Below are 14,681 nucleotides of genomic sequence, written 5' to 3' on the forward strand. Positions count from 1 at the left end.
AGAGAGGCAGAGAGAGAAAATACCTTTTTGTGTCATTCGTACTCATTAGGGTGGAGAGAAGAGAGGAAATGAATTAGGATGTCTCTGAGAAGTCAGTATTACATGACCAGGAGACCAAACCAGATTAAATATTCAGCTCTATGGGTAATTAGCCCTGTGTGTGTGCGTGCGTGTGTGTGTGTGTGTGCGTGTGTGTTTGGTGAGTGGTGTGTGATTGGTCTGTCTCAGGAGGGAACACTTTGAGACATTTGTCCAGTTGATTAAACCAGATAGATAGATAGATAGATAGATAGACAGACAGACAGACAGACAGACAGACAGACAGACAGACAGACAGACAGACAGACAGACAGATACAGACAGACAGACAGACAGACAGACAGACAGACCGACAGACCGACAGACCGACAGACCGACAGACAGACAGACAGACAGACAGACATACAGACAGAGACAGACAGACAGACAGACAGACAGACAGACAGACAGAAAGGTACACATACAGCGAAGACAGAGACACAGACAGACAGACAGACAGACAGACAGAGACATACAGACAGAGACAGACAGACAGACAGACAGACAGACAGAGACATACAGACAGAGACAGACAGACAGACAGGTACACATACAGCGAAGACAGACAGGCAGTGTTGTTATTCTATAGTCTGCTTATTCAGTGTGTTCACGTAACAGGCTTTGGAAGCAGCTACACACACTGCACATGGACATGATGACTAACTGTGTGTGTGTATGCATGTGTGTGTACGCTTGTGTATGCCTATGTGTGTTTATGCTTGTGTGTGTGTGTGTGTGTGGGTGTGTGTGTGTGTGTGTGTGAGTGTGTGTGTGTGTGTGTGTGTGGGTGTGCAGGTGTCTCTGGTCAGCATTCCTCCTTTGGAGCACGGAGGTCCTTCAGTGAGGATGGTGGAGCTCTGCTCCTCCTCCATGACCTGCATGCCTGGAACACGTAAGTCCCCTCACCTTTCCATCTCCCCTCTCCTCCTTTCTTCCTCTCCTCCTCCCCGACTTTGTCCGTCCGAGCCCCAGTGCTTCTCTCCTCCCCTCCTCTCCTTTCCTCTTACTTTCTCTCTTTCTCTCCTCTCTCCTTTTCCTCTCTGCTCTTCTCTTACATTTACATTTATGTATTTAGCAGACGCTTTTATCCAAAGCGACTTCCAAGAGAGAGCTTTACAAAAGAGCATCATAACACTGATCATAACAACGAGGTAGTCCCAAACATTGCGAGCAGCCAAAACATGAAGCATACATTGTGAAAAAACTAAACAAGTGCCAAAAGGGAAGACCCATAAGAGCATGCAGTTATACAAGTTACAAATTAAAAACAACATGAACCACAAAAAGTGCAGGAATGTACCTGTAGAAGAATATGACCAGGTAATGACCAGAAGAGCTTGTGTTGGGACCTGGCAGTCTTGAGCGGTGGGACCACCAGGCGGTTATCTCTTCCTCTCCCCCTCTCTGTTGTTGATGATGATGGGGACGATGAAGGCTCTGTTCTTACTGCACAATAGTGTTCTGCCTCTGGTCTGCTCCTCTCTGTATTTCTAACCGTCTCTGGAGGAGGGGAGCCCTCATCGGATTGCTCCTCCTGAGGGTTCTTCCATGTTTGTCCTCTTGAGTTTTGCTGGGAGTTTGTCCCTGTCTTCCGTGGAGGGTTTAGGTTGCTTTAGGTGCAGTTCTATGGGCATATGTGACATTGCTTGGAAAAAGGCCCGTACAAATAAAATGGGATAAGATTTGATGTTGATGATGGCAGTGATGATGATAAAGGTGAAGATGATGAGGATGATGATGACGGGTACATCATTAGATGAAGTGGTATTTATAATGGCGGTTTGTCTTTGATGGCACTGGACTTATTTATCAGTCAGCCGTCATCTAGAATGATGGAAGTGGACCTATTGCCCCATGCAGTTGTGTGGGGGTGTGTGTGTGTAGAGGTGTGGTGCAGGAGTGTGTGTGTGTGTGTGTGTGTGTGTGTGAGGATTAAGATGGATAGCTGTATAGCTCCTTAAGTAATGTAGTTCTACCTGGGTGGATCAGTAGCAATCATAGCATGATGATCATGCTGACAGGCCTCACACACACACACACACACACACACACACACACACTGACACCTGCACCCTACACACACACACACACACACAGACACCTGCACCCTCCACACACACACTCTGACACCTGCACCCTCCACACACACACACACACACACACACACACTCTGACACCTGCACCCTCCACACACACTTGCACAGGCACACACACACAGAGGGTGGGTGCATCATTAATCTGTGAGGAGCCAGACTAGCAGGGTGTACACTATCATTTAAACTGACGAAGAGGAGGGTTAGATCTGGGTGATGAAGAGGAGGGTTAGATTGGGTGAAGCTAGCTTAGCTGTCAATACCTCACCGTCTTGCTGATGCTTGCAAACATCGATAGACAGCTATCCAGAATGAAATGATCTGCCTGTTAGATATTTACCCATTTTTCTCTACTACCCACAATCCTCTTCTCTCTTACCCACAATCCTATTCTCTCCAACCCACAGTCCTTTTCAATCCTCTTCTCTCCTACCTACAAATCCTCTTCTCTCTTACCCACAATCCTCTTCTCCTACCCACAATCCCCTTCTCACCTACCCTTCATCCTCTTCACCCACAATCCTCTTCTATCCTACTCACAATCTTATTCTCTCCTACCCACAATTCTCTTCTCTCCTCCAGACCTGGTGCATCTAACGTGCTCGTCGATGGGCTCCGCCCACCAGGACCTCTCCCCCGTTGTCTCCAGAATGTTCCAGACAACAACCAGTGACGGGGAAGAACCCTCTGAAGGTAGACGGGTCTATCTTGTGTGTGTCGATGTGAGTGTGTGCACGTGTGTGTGTGGGTGGTTGTGAGATGATGTGGGGTTGTGTGTGGGACAGTGTGTGTGTGGGGAGGGGGGAGTGGTGCATGGCTGTGCGTAACTGATGTGGGGTTGTGTGTGGCAGTGGGAGGTCTGTGTGTGTGTGTGTGTGTGTGTGTGTGTGGCGGTGTGGGCACGACAGTGTGTAACTGATGTTGGGTTGTGTGTGTGTTTGGTTATGTGTGGAGCTGTGGAGGGGATCATCATTATAAACCTTAGATAGAGATACAACAGCTTTGACCTGGCCCAGACACTCACACTGTGTGTGTGAGTAGGTCATCAGCTTGCTGACATCGATGATGGAGATCTTCTCCTTTTCTCTTCATTTGACATCTACCCCATCTCCCTCACTCTCCCTTCTCTCTTTCTCTCCCTTGCTCCCTCTCTTTATCTCTATCTTTTTCTCTCTCTCTCTCTCTCTCTCTCTCTCTCTCTCTCTCTCTCTCTCTCTCTCTCTCTCTCTCTCTCTGTGTGTCTGTCTGTCTCACTCTCTCTTCTTCTCTCTCTCTCTCTCTCTCTCTCTCTCTCTCTCTCTCTCTCTCTCTCTCTCTCTCTCTCTCTCTCTCTCTCTCTCTCCCTCCCTCCCTCCCCCTCTCCCGACCTCTACATCTCTCTTTCTTTGTCTCATCATCATTTCTCTCCATCTTTCTCTCTATCATCTCATCGCCCCCCCTGCTTTTCTCTTCAATATTTCTCTCTCTCCCTCGCTCCCTCTTTCTGTCTGCCATCATTTCTCTTCCTTCCCTTGCATGTGTGCACGTGTGTGTCTGTCTGTCTGTGTGTGTGCGTCTGTCTGTCTGTCTGTGTGTGACACCAACCTTTTTATCAGAGGAGAATAAGGTAGTAGTATTTTAATTAAAATGTCAGAACAAATAGTGTTGATCCTGAGGATGAATGAGAGGAGGAAGAGGAGACAAGAGAGGAAAGGGGAGGAAGAAGAGAGGAAGGGAGGAGAGGGAAGGAAGGAAGGAAGAAGAGAGGAGGGGAGAGAGGAGAGGAGAGGGAAGGAAGGAAGGAAGGAAGGAAGGAGAGAGGAGAGGGGAGGAAGAAGAGAGGAGGGAAGGAGAGGAGGAGAGGAAGAAGAGAGGAGAGGAGGAGAGGAAGAAGAGAGGAGGGAAGGAGAGGAGGAGAGGAAGAAGAGAGGAGAGGAGAGCGAAGAGGAAGAAGAGAGGAGGAGAGGAAGAAGAGAGGAGGACAGGAAGAAGAGAGGAGGGGAGAAGAGGAAGAAGAGAGGAGGAGAGGAAAGAGGAGAGGAAGAAGAGATGATGAGAGGTGAGGGGGGGGGGGGGGGGGGGAGAAGAGAGGAGGAGAGGAGAGGGGAGGAAGAAGAGAGGAGAAGAGCACTGGGGCTGAACAGGTCAGACAGACAGTCACCGGCAGGATCTTTGATCATTTGTCTATGTGCGTGTCTGTGTGTGTGTCTGTGTGTGTGTCTGTGTGCGTGTCTGTGTGTGTGTCTGTGTGCGTGTCTGTGTGTGTGTCTATGTGCGTGTCTGTGTGTGTGTGTGTTTGTGCGTGTGTCTGTGTGCGTGTCTGTGTGTGTGTCTGTGTGTGTGTCTGTGTGTGTGTCTGTGTGTGTGTTTGTGCGTGTGCTGGGTTTTTGTTCGTCGGGTGTGTGCGCGCGTGTGCTGGATTGATGTTAGCCAAGGATGTGTGTTATAATCCCACTTCTTCACAGAAAGCAGATGTGGACTGCAGTGGAACAGTAACACATATTATAATTGTCTGACATTTTGGGTAATGACCACTTTGACATTTCAGACTGACACCTCTCTCCTCCCCCTCCGTTTCCTCCCTCGCTCCTCCTCTCTCCCTTCTCCTCCTCTCCTCTTCTTCTTTGGTCCCTTGTTTGGTCTTGCATTTTAAAGGGTAATGATACAGAATGACAGTTTGACACTTTTAAACCTGGAGCCCTCTCACCCCTCTCTCTCTATCTCTCTCTCTCATCCCCTCTCTCTCTCTCTCTCATCCCTCTCTCTCTCTCTCTCTCTCTCTCATCCCTCTCTTTATCTCTCATCCCTCGCGCTCACTCTCTCTTTAACCCTTTCTGTCCTTTACCCCTCTGCCTTCCTCTCTCTCTTCCCCTCTTTTTCTATCTTTCCATCCCTCTCTCCCCATCTTGTTCTCCGCTGTCAACTGTGCAGGCCTGTGTGTGTGTGTGTGTGTGTGTCTATGTATGTGTGAATGGCTGTGTGAGCGTATGAGTGTCTGTGTGTGTAGATTTATACATGTGTGTGTGCGTGTGAGTGTGTGTGATCTCACCCAGCCAAGCAAATGTCAGCCTATTAGGAACAAAAGCAGACACCCTCCATTTCCTCCTCTCTCTCCGTCTATCCCTCCTCTCTCCCTCCTCTCTCTCTTCCTCCTCCTCTCTCTCCCTCCACTCCCTCCTCCTCTCTCTCCCTCCTCTCTCTCCCTCCTCTCTTTCCCTCATCTCTCCCTCCCTCCTCCCCGTCTTTTTCACCTCTGTCTCTCTCTCTGTCTATCAGTAATCTTAGTCTCAGTACAACTTAAAACTTCTTCTGGAATAACACTCATCGTGGTGTGTATGTTCATGTTTGTGTGTCTGTGTGTGTGTGTGTGTGTTGGTGTGTTTCAATAGACCAGCGACCCTCAGTGTTATGGGTGATGTACTTCAACATGAGAGATAGCTCGGGATTGGCTGAGAGCAGCTACGACCTGCCCAATAACATCCATGTGTGCTCAGGGCCTGACAGCTCATTGGGCAGTCAGCACTCCATCTCTCTGGTAAGTCACACACACATATACACCCACATATGCACACACGCACATATATTTATCCAGATACAGGCACACACAAAAAACACATACACAGACAGGTACACACATACACACACACGCCTCTGGAAAGGATCTAACGTCTATCGTGTGTGTGGGGGTCCAGGCGGAGTCCGTGTTCCAGAAGATTCTTCCCGAGGAGGAGTTCTGTCCCCCGGCGCCCAACCCTGAGGACATTCTCTACGATGGAGATACCCCCTCAGAGGGCTTCACCCAGGGAGGGGAGGAGACAGGGGAGGAGACAGGGGAGGGGGGAGAGGGGAAGGCCGAGGGGGAGGAGGGGAAGGCCGAGAGGGAGGAGGGGGAGGGGGACGTGCAGACAGGGGAGAGAATTACAGAGCAGAGTCCATCCACAGAAGAGTAACTCTCCTCCTCTCCCTCTCCCCTCTTCTGTTCCTTTCCCCTCCACTCCTGCCCAGTCACTTTTCATTTCCTGCTCGGTCCGGTTGTGTGTGTGTTCATCTCTCAGTGGAGAGGAATGGCCTTTGTCTTTTTTTATTTGTTATTAATGTATTATTTTCTTTCTGTCTGTCACATGTTAATATGCCCAGAGTTCACACACACACACACACACACACACACACACAGAGACACCACTGGGCCACACATTAGCAGCTCCACATGGTGTGGTCTCCATGATGATGTTCCATGACAATAAAGTGTTTCTGGAAACCTGCCTGAGTTTGTTGTTGTTGTTGGTGGTGGCGGTGGTGGTGTTGTGTATGTAATCAGCGAACTAACAACTCTGTAACCCGATATAACGGGATTGGTTGGGGGGAGACAGTGCGAGGGGGAAGAGGAGAGGAGGGAGGGAGATGAGAGAGCGAGGAAGGAGGGAGTGAAGGAGGGAGGAGGGAAGCTTTACTGGTTTTGACAGAGCAGATGGTTCATTAGTCGGAATGCTCCTTCCGACTTCTTCCCTCTCCTCGCCGTTCCTCCTCTCTCCTCTCCGTTCCTCCTGCCTACGCTCTCCATTGCTCCTCCTGCTCTCTCCATTCCCATCCGTTCCTCCTCACCCTACTTTCCTTTCGCCTCCTACCCCCCCCCCCCCCCCCCCTCCTTCCCCTCTTCTCTCCCGATAGAGAGATGGAGAAATACAGGACTTGTGGCAATCTGAAGCTGTAGTTAGGACAGAGGGGAGGAGGAGGAGAAGAGACTGAAAGGAGTGTTGAAACACCTCCAGGTGTTAGATCTGATCTGGGATTGGGGAGGGGGGCAGGGGAGGGAGGCGGGGTGACATTAAGCATGGAAAGGCTAGCAGCAGCCCAAGGCTGGTCACCTAGTGGGACGCAACTCTCTCTCTGCAGGAGGTCTCTCTCACACACACACACATGCTTGTAAACACACAGGAACCTGCACACACAGCGAGGCAGGCCAGGGGAATAGGATGTGAGGCAGAGCAGAGTGGCTCGCGAGAGAGAGCTGTTGTTGCTTCAGGTGATACCGGCTCGTTCCAGTTGTCTCATCTGATCTCCACATCGCGATCAAAGTTACTGCGATTCGCCTCTGTGTTGTCATGTGCGTGTCCGTGGGCCTGTCCGTGGAGGTACGAAGGTCCGTGGGCCTGTCTTGTGCATTGATGTGGATCAGGGCTTTGAGACAGCATTTTTTTAGACAGCATTAGTTCAAAGTTAAAATAAATAAAAAAGAAGCCCCATTTTGTCTGGCGATAGATTCCCTGCATCTTAAACTACTGCCACCGTATCAACCGGGGGCTGACATGTCCTACACCGTTCCACAGGCTCCGGTACCGGAGATAATCTTGCGCCGGCCTCCGTGACAGTTAGCGGAGCAGCCGGAAATGTAACGTACTTTCAGCGCCATCTAGAGCACATGCAGGAACATGACAATGTGCTGGCAGAGCGAAAGCGCTCCCGTACAGACGCGGAACAGGTGACCTCGGTAATCTGTTAGTTCCTCCGATGGCAAACCGTCATTATGAACTCATAAAATTTTATTGTTTTATTGTTATTGTGTTATTGCAGGCCTGGTCTATCGTTCATCTAAAAGCGTATTCACTAATCTGGGCGCACTGCGCAGTTTAAAATAATCTGCTTGAGTTTAGGCCTTTGGGTGTTCCATGTGTGCGCGTGTTCGTGAGTGCTGCGTTTCCATCGTGTTCGCGTGACTGAAGCCATTTTACAGTGCACCAGTCCGACAATACTCTGCCCCTCTCCGCCAAATGTCTCACTCCTCTCCACTCGACACTACTCTGCGCCCGGAGAGGTGTGTGTGTTCAGACCAGCCATGACTGTGCCTCGGTTCTCTCCATCTGGACCTACGCCCACTCCTCTCCCATACCGGACCTGAGCTGAAGACGTGACACCGGAGACGGGATGAGACTCGCGGAAGACGGAGAGGTGGGCTCGCCTACCAGCGAATGCTGTTGGGCAGGTTTACGTTTTTGATTGCCAACTAGTTGGGCCCCGGCGCCAGGCCCCCATCCTTTGATGTATGTGTGTGAGTCAGTGTGGTAACTGAGAGACGGGGATAAGGAGGAGGATGACGGACGGTTCGGCTGGTCGCGCGCCTACCGCCAGAACTCTCTATGCGCTCAGAAAGCCCCGGGAGAGCGCACTCCGATTGAGAGTTGTATTCCTGGACGACAGCGAGAAGGTGTTCGAGGTGGAGGTAAGAAGACAATCAACTAGGCCTACGTAACCAAATCTTTAATGAAACCTGAGACAAAAACTTTTGTCTGATTTAAACGGGCATTGAAGAAATGGTTCATTGTAGGTCAACGTCAGAATCCAAACAATATTGGTAGCCCTATTCAGCAAAAAAGTGGCAAATCGCTTAGAAGGCTTAACATGTGTCGGTAGGACTTGTTTAAAAACCACCCCGTGCACCCTCGGTCTCATTGTAGCCTAGATTTTTCGAATCACTATTTTACTATTTGTTTTATTATTTTTCCCGTCTAACTGGGTTAGTGGTCCGTTCCTTTAAGAGTCCATTATCTGTCTTCTGCCACAGCAACTGCCCGCGGACATACTTCATCTGAAAGCACAACACAACAATGAGAGAGGAGGGCCTGTGAGTGGCCTTGGAGACAGAGACGAGAGAAGTGTGTGTGTGTGTGTGTGTGTGTGTGTGTGTGTGTGTGTGTGTGTGTGTGTGTGTGTGTGTGTGTGTGTGTGTGTGTGTGTGTGTGTGTGTGGGGGGGGGGGGGGGGGGTTCCTTTATGGGTGAGATATTCTGGCCTAGCCGCCTACGTGTCCTGGCTTCTTTCGCCTGCTGCGTGAATGAATCAGAAAGCTGTACTCAACGATCATTTCCGGCTCAGCTAGCATCGCGTGTTTAGCGAATGCGAGATAAACACAACGCTCAGTTCTTCGTGTGATCGTTTATTTGTTGTGTTTGCGTTGCAGAATCGCGTCCTTGGGAACGACTTCTACAACAAGGTCTGTGGCCACCTGAAGCTGCTGGAGAAGGAATACTTCGGACTGGAGTTCAGACACGCCTGTGGCAGCTATGTAAGTGTGGTGTGGAGACACACCAGTATGGAGAGAGACCAGTGTGCTGCAGATATCAGTGTGGTTTAGAGACCAATGTGGTTTAGAGATCAGTGTGGTGCAGAGAGACCAGTGTGGTGTAGAGAGAGACCAGCGTAGTGTCGAGAGAGACCAGTGTGGTGTGGTAAAGAGAGACCACTTTGGTGGAGAAAGACCAGTGTGATGTAGAGAGACCAGCGTGGTGTCGAGAGAGACCAGTGTGGCTCTGCAGAAGCCAGATAATGACCGTGCATTTGAATCAGGTGTGTTGGAGCATGGTAATATCGAAAACATACAGGACAGTGTGCCCTGAGGACCAGGGTTGAGGACCACTGACGCAGCAAGAGGTCAGAGTGTTGTAGAGAGACCAGTTCATAGAGAAACCAGTGTGGTGTGGAGAGACACCAGTGACCATGTGATTTGTGTTCCCAGGTGTGGTTGGAGCTTTTGAAGCCACTGGCCAAGCAGGTCAAACGTAAGTATGAGGAACCTTTGGTCTACAGGAGGTGAGGAGGCGTAGTGGGAAGTCAGGTGGCTGAGCGGTTAGAGCTACGGGCTAGTAATCTGAAGGTTGGCTGTTCGATTCCCAGCCGGTGCACATGACTTGTGTCCTTGGGCAAGGCACTTCACCCAACTTGCCTCGGGGAGAATGTCCCTGTACTTACTGTAAGTCGCTCTGGCTAAGAGCGTCTGCTAAATATGTAAATGTATAGGAGGAGGAGATGATGACAAGACAGGAGGAGGAGGATGGCAGGAGAGGAGGTGGAGGTGGAGAGGAAGGGGGAAGAAAGAGGAGAACAACAGGGCCCGAGAAGAGTAGTAAGAGAGGGAGGTGGAGAGGACGAGGAGGGGGACAGGAAGAGGAGGACAGGAAGAGGAAGGAGGATGAATGTCTGACGTGTTCTCTTTGTCTCCTCAGACACCAGGGATCCCTCCTTCCGCTTCATCGTCAAGTTCTTCCCTCCAGACCCCGGACAGCTGCAGAAAGAGCTGACTAGGTACCTGGACCTCCCTCCCTCCTTTCTCCATCCCTCTCTCGCTATCCTTTGCTTTCTCTCTCTCTCCCTCTCGCTTTTTCCCTCTCTATCCTTCTATCTCTCTCTCCCCTCTCTCCGTCTCTCCGTCTCTCTCTCAATCCCTGTCCCATCTGACAGCCTGCCTCTCCCCCCCCCCCCCCCCCCCGCTCCTCCCCCGCAGGTATCTCTTTTCCCTGCAGATCAAACAGGTCCTGTCCACCGGGAGTCTGACCTGTAACGACAACAGCTCCGCCCTGCTGGTCTCCCTCCTCCTGCAGGGTGAGTCTGGATCACTGCTGCCTCTCTACCCCCCCCCCCCCCTCCAGCAGCTGTCCCCCACCCACCTCCCTGTCTGCTGCCTCCTCTGTCCTCCCCCTCTCCTCTCTCCTCCATGTCCTCCCCCTCTCTCTTCCCTGTCTCCCCCCCTCTCTTTCCTCCTGGTTTTCTACATTTAGGAAAGTGATGTTTGTATGCGTGTGTGTCTGTGTGTGCATGTATACGTGCATGTGTGTGTGTGTGTGTGTGTGTGCAGCAGAGTTGGGGGACTACCAGGAACGGCGGGATGTGGAACACCTCCACAGGACGTCATACGTCCCAAACCAGGAAATGCTGCTGAAGAAGATTCTGAGGTTTCACCGGAGACACAGGTAACCATGACAACTACACACAGGTAACTAGCAACGACACACAGAGGTACCTGTCAACGACACACACATGTAGCCATGACAACTACACACAGGCAACTAGCACCTACGCATAGGTAACTTTGGGAGAGAGACAGGTAGCCATTGGTTTCTTCACACACTGGTAACTGGTGTTGTGTGTGTGTGTGTGTGGTGCATGCATGTGTGTTTGTGTTCCAGGGGCCAGGCCCCAGGGGAAGCAGACAACCAGGTGTTGGAGGTGGCCAGGAGGCTGGAGATGTACGGGATCCGACCTCAGCCTGCCAGCGACGGGGAAGGAACCAGGATAAACCTGGCTGTCACACACGCTGGAGTACTGGTGTTCAGGGTACACACACACACACACAAGGTAGATTAAGGTAGATGATGTGACCAGGGTACATCATTATGACCAGGTGTTTATGTTGCCAGGGGAACTCCAGGATTAACACCTTCAGCTGGGCCTCCATCCGCAAGCTCAGCTTCAGGAGGAAACACTTCCTCATCAAGCTGCATGCCACCATAGTGGTGAGTTCTCCTCTCCCCCTCACCTCCTCCTCTTCACCCCTTCACCTCCTCACCCCCTCACCTCCTCCTCTTCACCCCCTCACCTCCTCCTCCTCACCCCCACACCTCCACCTCCTCACCCCCTCACCTCCTCCTCTTCACCCCTTCACCTCCTCACCCCCTCACCTCCTCCTCTTCACCCCCTCACCTCCTCCTCCTCACCCCCACACCTCCACCTCCTCAACCCCACACCTCCACCTCCTCACCCCTTCACCTGCCTACCTCCTCATCCCCTCACCTTCTCACCCCCTCACCTCCTCAATGTGTATTTGTGTGTTTGTGGATGTGTGTGTGGATGCATGGATGTGTGTGGATGCGTGTATGTGTGTGTGTGTGTGGGGGGGGGGGGGGGTTCTCCAGCCATCTCGCAAGGACACAGTGGAGTTCTCCCTGGTGAGCAGAGATGTGTGCAAGGCCTTCTGGAGAACATGTGTGGAGAACCACGCCTTCTTCAGGCTGTCTGAGGAACCACCCTCCCAACAGAGAGCCCTCCTGTACAGCCGGGGGTCCAGCTTCAGATACAGGTGGAGACTCTTCCCTCTTTCTCTCTCTCTCTCTCTCCTCCCTCTCTCTCTCATCCTCTCTTTCTCCTCGCTCATTTCTCTCTCCTCCTTCTCTCCCTCCCTCCGTCTCTCTCCTCGCTCTTTTATCTCTGTCCCCCCCCTCCCTCCATCTCTCCTGTCGCCCCGGCTTCAGGTGGAACCTCTTGCCTTGTTCCCTACGCTCTCTCTCTCCTCCCACGACCCCACTCTCTCCTCCCTTTGTCTGTCTCGCTCTCCCTCTCTCTTCTCCCCTACACCCTCATTCAGGCCAACATTCATTTCAAGAATTGCGTTTATGTATTTTTGAATGCATGTATGAAACCTTCCAGCCCTTCTCCACCTGTGCGTGTCTCCCCCTAGTGGCCGCACCCAGAAGCAACTGCTGGACTGTGTGAGGAGGGGCGAGAGAAGGAACCTGCCCTTCGAGAGGTCAGCACGGATCTGTTTGTCTCCGGACCCGGATCTGAATCTGTTTGAGATGTCTAGACCACAACGTGACTTCTGTGTGTGTGTGTGTGCGTGTGTTTGAATGTGCGTGCGTATGTGCGTCCGTGGTGTATGTGTTCCAGGAGGTTCTACAGGGCCCACAACGACTCCAGACAGTGTAGGTCGTCACCCGATCTGCTCACTGACGTCTCCAAGCAGGTAAGAGCTGAGGCAATGGATGTCTCCCAGCAACACTGTGTGTGTGTGTGTGCGTGCCTGTTATACTGTATGCGCCTGAAAATCACAGTTTGAATGTGTGTGTGTCCCTGCTCCCTGTGTGTTTGTATTAGTATGTGTTCTTTTATACAATGTGTGTATTTGCATAATAATTTGTGTGTGTGTTTGTGTCCCCCTAATATAATGTGTGTTTGTGTGTGCCTGTGTGTGTATATGCGTGTATGTCCCAGGTGTACGAGCAGGCCTGTGGGTTCCCCCACCCCTCCTCCGTCCAGGGAGGGAAGCGTAGCCAATCAACTGCTGAGGTTATCTTCAGCCCGCCCCCTCAGACTGCCCCGCCCCCTTCCAGTCACGCCCCTTCTCGTTCTGCCTCCTTCTCTGATGCTCAGGCCGCGCCCCCGGGCCCATCCGACCACACCCCCCGCCTCAAAGAGGGGGAGTGGCTTCAGTGGGGGAGGGGCCGACTGCGGGGCAACACACAACAGCTGGTACTGCTCTACCCCCACCCCCCCTACCCTCCCCAGCCCTTCCCCTGTACCTGCCCCCCGAGCCCCTGCCCCCACCACCCCCCTTACCCCTGCCCCCCCCATCCCTACCCCTACCCCTACCTCCCTCCTTTCCCCTTCTCTCCCCACCCCTTCCTCTCCAGCTGCTCCTCCTCCTCTCTAGACCGCCCCCTCCCCTCCTCACCCCTGCCTCTCCCCCGCTGTGCCCTCCTCCCCCGCCCTCCCCCCCACCATTTTCGACCTCACCCCGTTCTCTTGGACAATTTCCTTCGCTCCTCCAGCTTCTCTGGTCCCACCTCCTCCTACTCCCTGTCTCCTCTCCGTCGCAATCGGGAACCCTACCAAGGACCGCCCCCATGGGTGTGGCCTCCAGGCTGGGTAACCATGGCACCCAGGGTGTACGCAACCTCCGGCTGCTATGGCGACAGCGGCCGGGGGGATTCGGGCCGAGACGACACGACGGCCGGCCACTTCAGCGACGACTCCACTTACCAGCCGGGGTTGCCGCGGCGCTCCTGGAGCCAATCGGACATGAAGATCCTGCGACCGTCGACCCCCTCCGGTGCCTCGGGCTCCGCCCCCGCCGCAGACTTCCGCCCGCTGGGTCACTACCCACACTTGGCTCGGCGACACACACCAGTACGCCCTGCCCACTTGCCTCTCAGCCTATCACCACTGCCCGGGAGACACGCCCCCGCGGGGGCAATGAGCAGGACAGGAAGCGGGACAGGAAGCGGAGAGCTGAGCGACTCGGACTCGGTGTACCTGTCGTACTGGCCGGCAGCGCTGAGGGGGTTGGGAGGGGCAGGGAAGCCCGGGGGCCTGGCTCACCTCAGGGTCTCCTCCGGGAGCCTGCAGCTGGATGAGCAGGAAGAGGACTGCCTCAACCTGGACCAGGAGCCAATCACAGCGCCGGAGCAGCCTAGCGCATAGCGCAGCACTTGGACCAGAAGCAAGTTAGAACACCCTGGCAGAACCCTGGGCCACATGCATCCTCCAGCAGGATGTGTGTGTGTACGTAACTGGACAGCATGGAGCATGATGATCCTCTAGACATGGATCCAGAACATTCTGGTACATCAACATCTTGCAGTTTCATCGCTCCACAAAACACTGGACAGACACGGACACTCTCTGGGTTTCATAATTTAAATATTTATTTTTCAAGACCAAACCAAAATGATTTTTGTAACAATTGAACAAGGACAATCCAATATATACATTTGACAGCAGCTTCCTTTCAAGCTAAGTCAACATGGTTTCCTTTATAAAGTCCAGACACAGAAATATAAAAACATCTGTATGTTCATTTCTGAGGAAATACAAAAATACGTGATGATCAAACGCCTTATTGCTTCCAGGACCTTTGATAACGTTCCAAAACCTTTGGTAAGATTCCAGAACCTCTGGAACATTCCAGAATCTCTGGGAACATTACGGTACCTCTAGAAACATTCTCCCCCACCTAGGCATCCGATTAAAGAGCACAACCTTAGTG

At 52.3% G+C, this 14,681-nt stretch overlaps 2 protein-coding genes across 2 annotated transcripts; both read left to right on the forward strand.

The window, feature by feature from the left end:
- The first annotated feature begins 802 nt into the window (after positions 1-802).
- chm (CHM Rab escort protein) lies at positions 803-6,282 on the forward strand. The gene is made up of 4 exons (XM_047043139.1): positions 803-970; positions 2,754-2,864; positions 5,540-5,685; positions 5,843-6,282. Exons 1-4 carry the CDS (start codon positions 925-927, stop codon positions 6,098-6,100), a joined length of 561 nt encoding a protein of 186 aa, XP_046899095.1. The 5' UTR covers positions 803-924; the 3' UTR covers positions 6,101-6,282.
- Positions 6,283-8,238: 1,956 nt separating this feature from the next.
- frmd7 (FERM domain containing 7) lies at positions 8,239-14,595 on the forward strand. Its single transcript, XM_047042890.1, has 13 exons — positions 8,239-8,367; positions 9,105-9,209; positions 9,660-9,702; positions 10,147-10,225; positions 10,425-10,522; positions 10,776-10,890; positions 11,107-11,254; positions 11,338-11,433; positions 11,833-11,996; positions 12,375-12,443; positions 12,584-12,659; positions 12,908-13,165; positions 13,424-14,595. The coding sequence occupies exons 1-13, from the start codon at positions 8,239-8,241 to the stop codon at positions 14,114-14,116; spliced, it is 2,073 nt and encodes a 690-aa protein (XP_046898846.1). The 3' UTR covers positions 14,117-14,595.
- Positions 14,596-14,681: the final 86 nt, after the last annotated feature.

Source organism: Hypomesus transpacificus, chromosome 20, assembly GCF_021917145.1.
Source record: "Hypomesus transpacificus isolate Combined female chromosome 20, fHypTra1, whole genome shotgun sequence".
Classification (NCBI taxonomy): domain Eukaryota; kingdom Metazoa; phylum Chordata; class Actinopteri; order Osmeriformes; family Osmeridae; genus Hypomesus; species Hypomesus transpacificus.

Coding starts and splice junctions, on each gene's coding strand:
- chm (XM_047043139.1), top strand. CDS start 925: ATGGTGGAGCTCTGCTCCTCCTCCATGACCTGCATGCCTGGAACAC. Junction 971..2,753: donor GACCTGCATGCCTGGAACAC/GTAAGTCCCCTC, acceptor TCTCTCCTCCAG/ACCTGGTGCATCTAACGTGC. Junction 5,686..5,842: donor GTCAGCACTCCATCTCTCTG/GTAAGTCACACA, acceptor GTGGGGGTCCAG/GCGGAGTCCGTGTTCCAGAA.
- frmd7 (XM_047042890.1), top strand. CDS start 8,239: ATGACGGACGGTTCGGCTGGTCGCGCGCCTACCGCCAGAACTCTCTAT. Junction 11,255..11,337: donor CTGGAGTACTGGTGTTCAGG/GTACACACACAC, acceptor TTATGTTGCCAG/GGGAACTCCAGGATTAACAC. Junction 12,444..12,583: donor AGGAACCTGCCCTTCGAGAG/GTCAGCACGGAT, acceptor TATGTGTTCCAG/GAGGTTCTACAGGGCCCACA.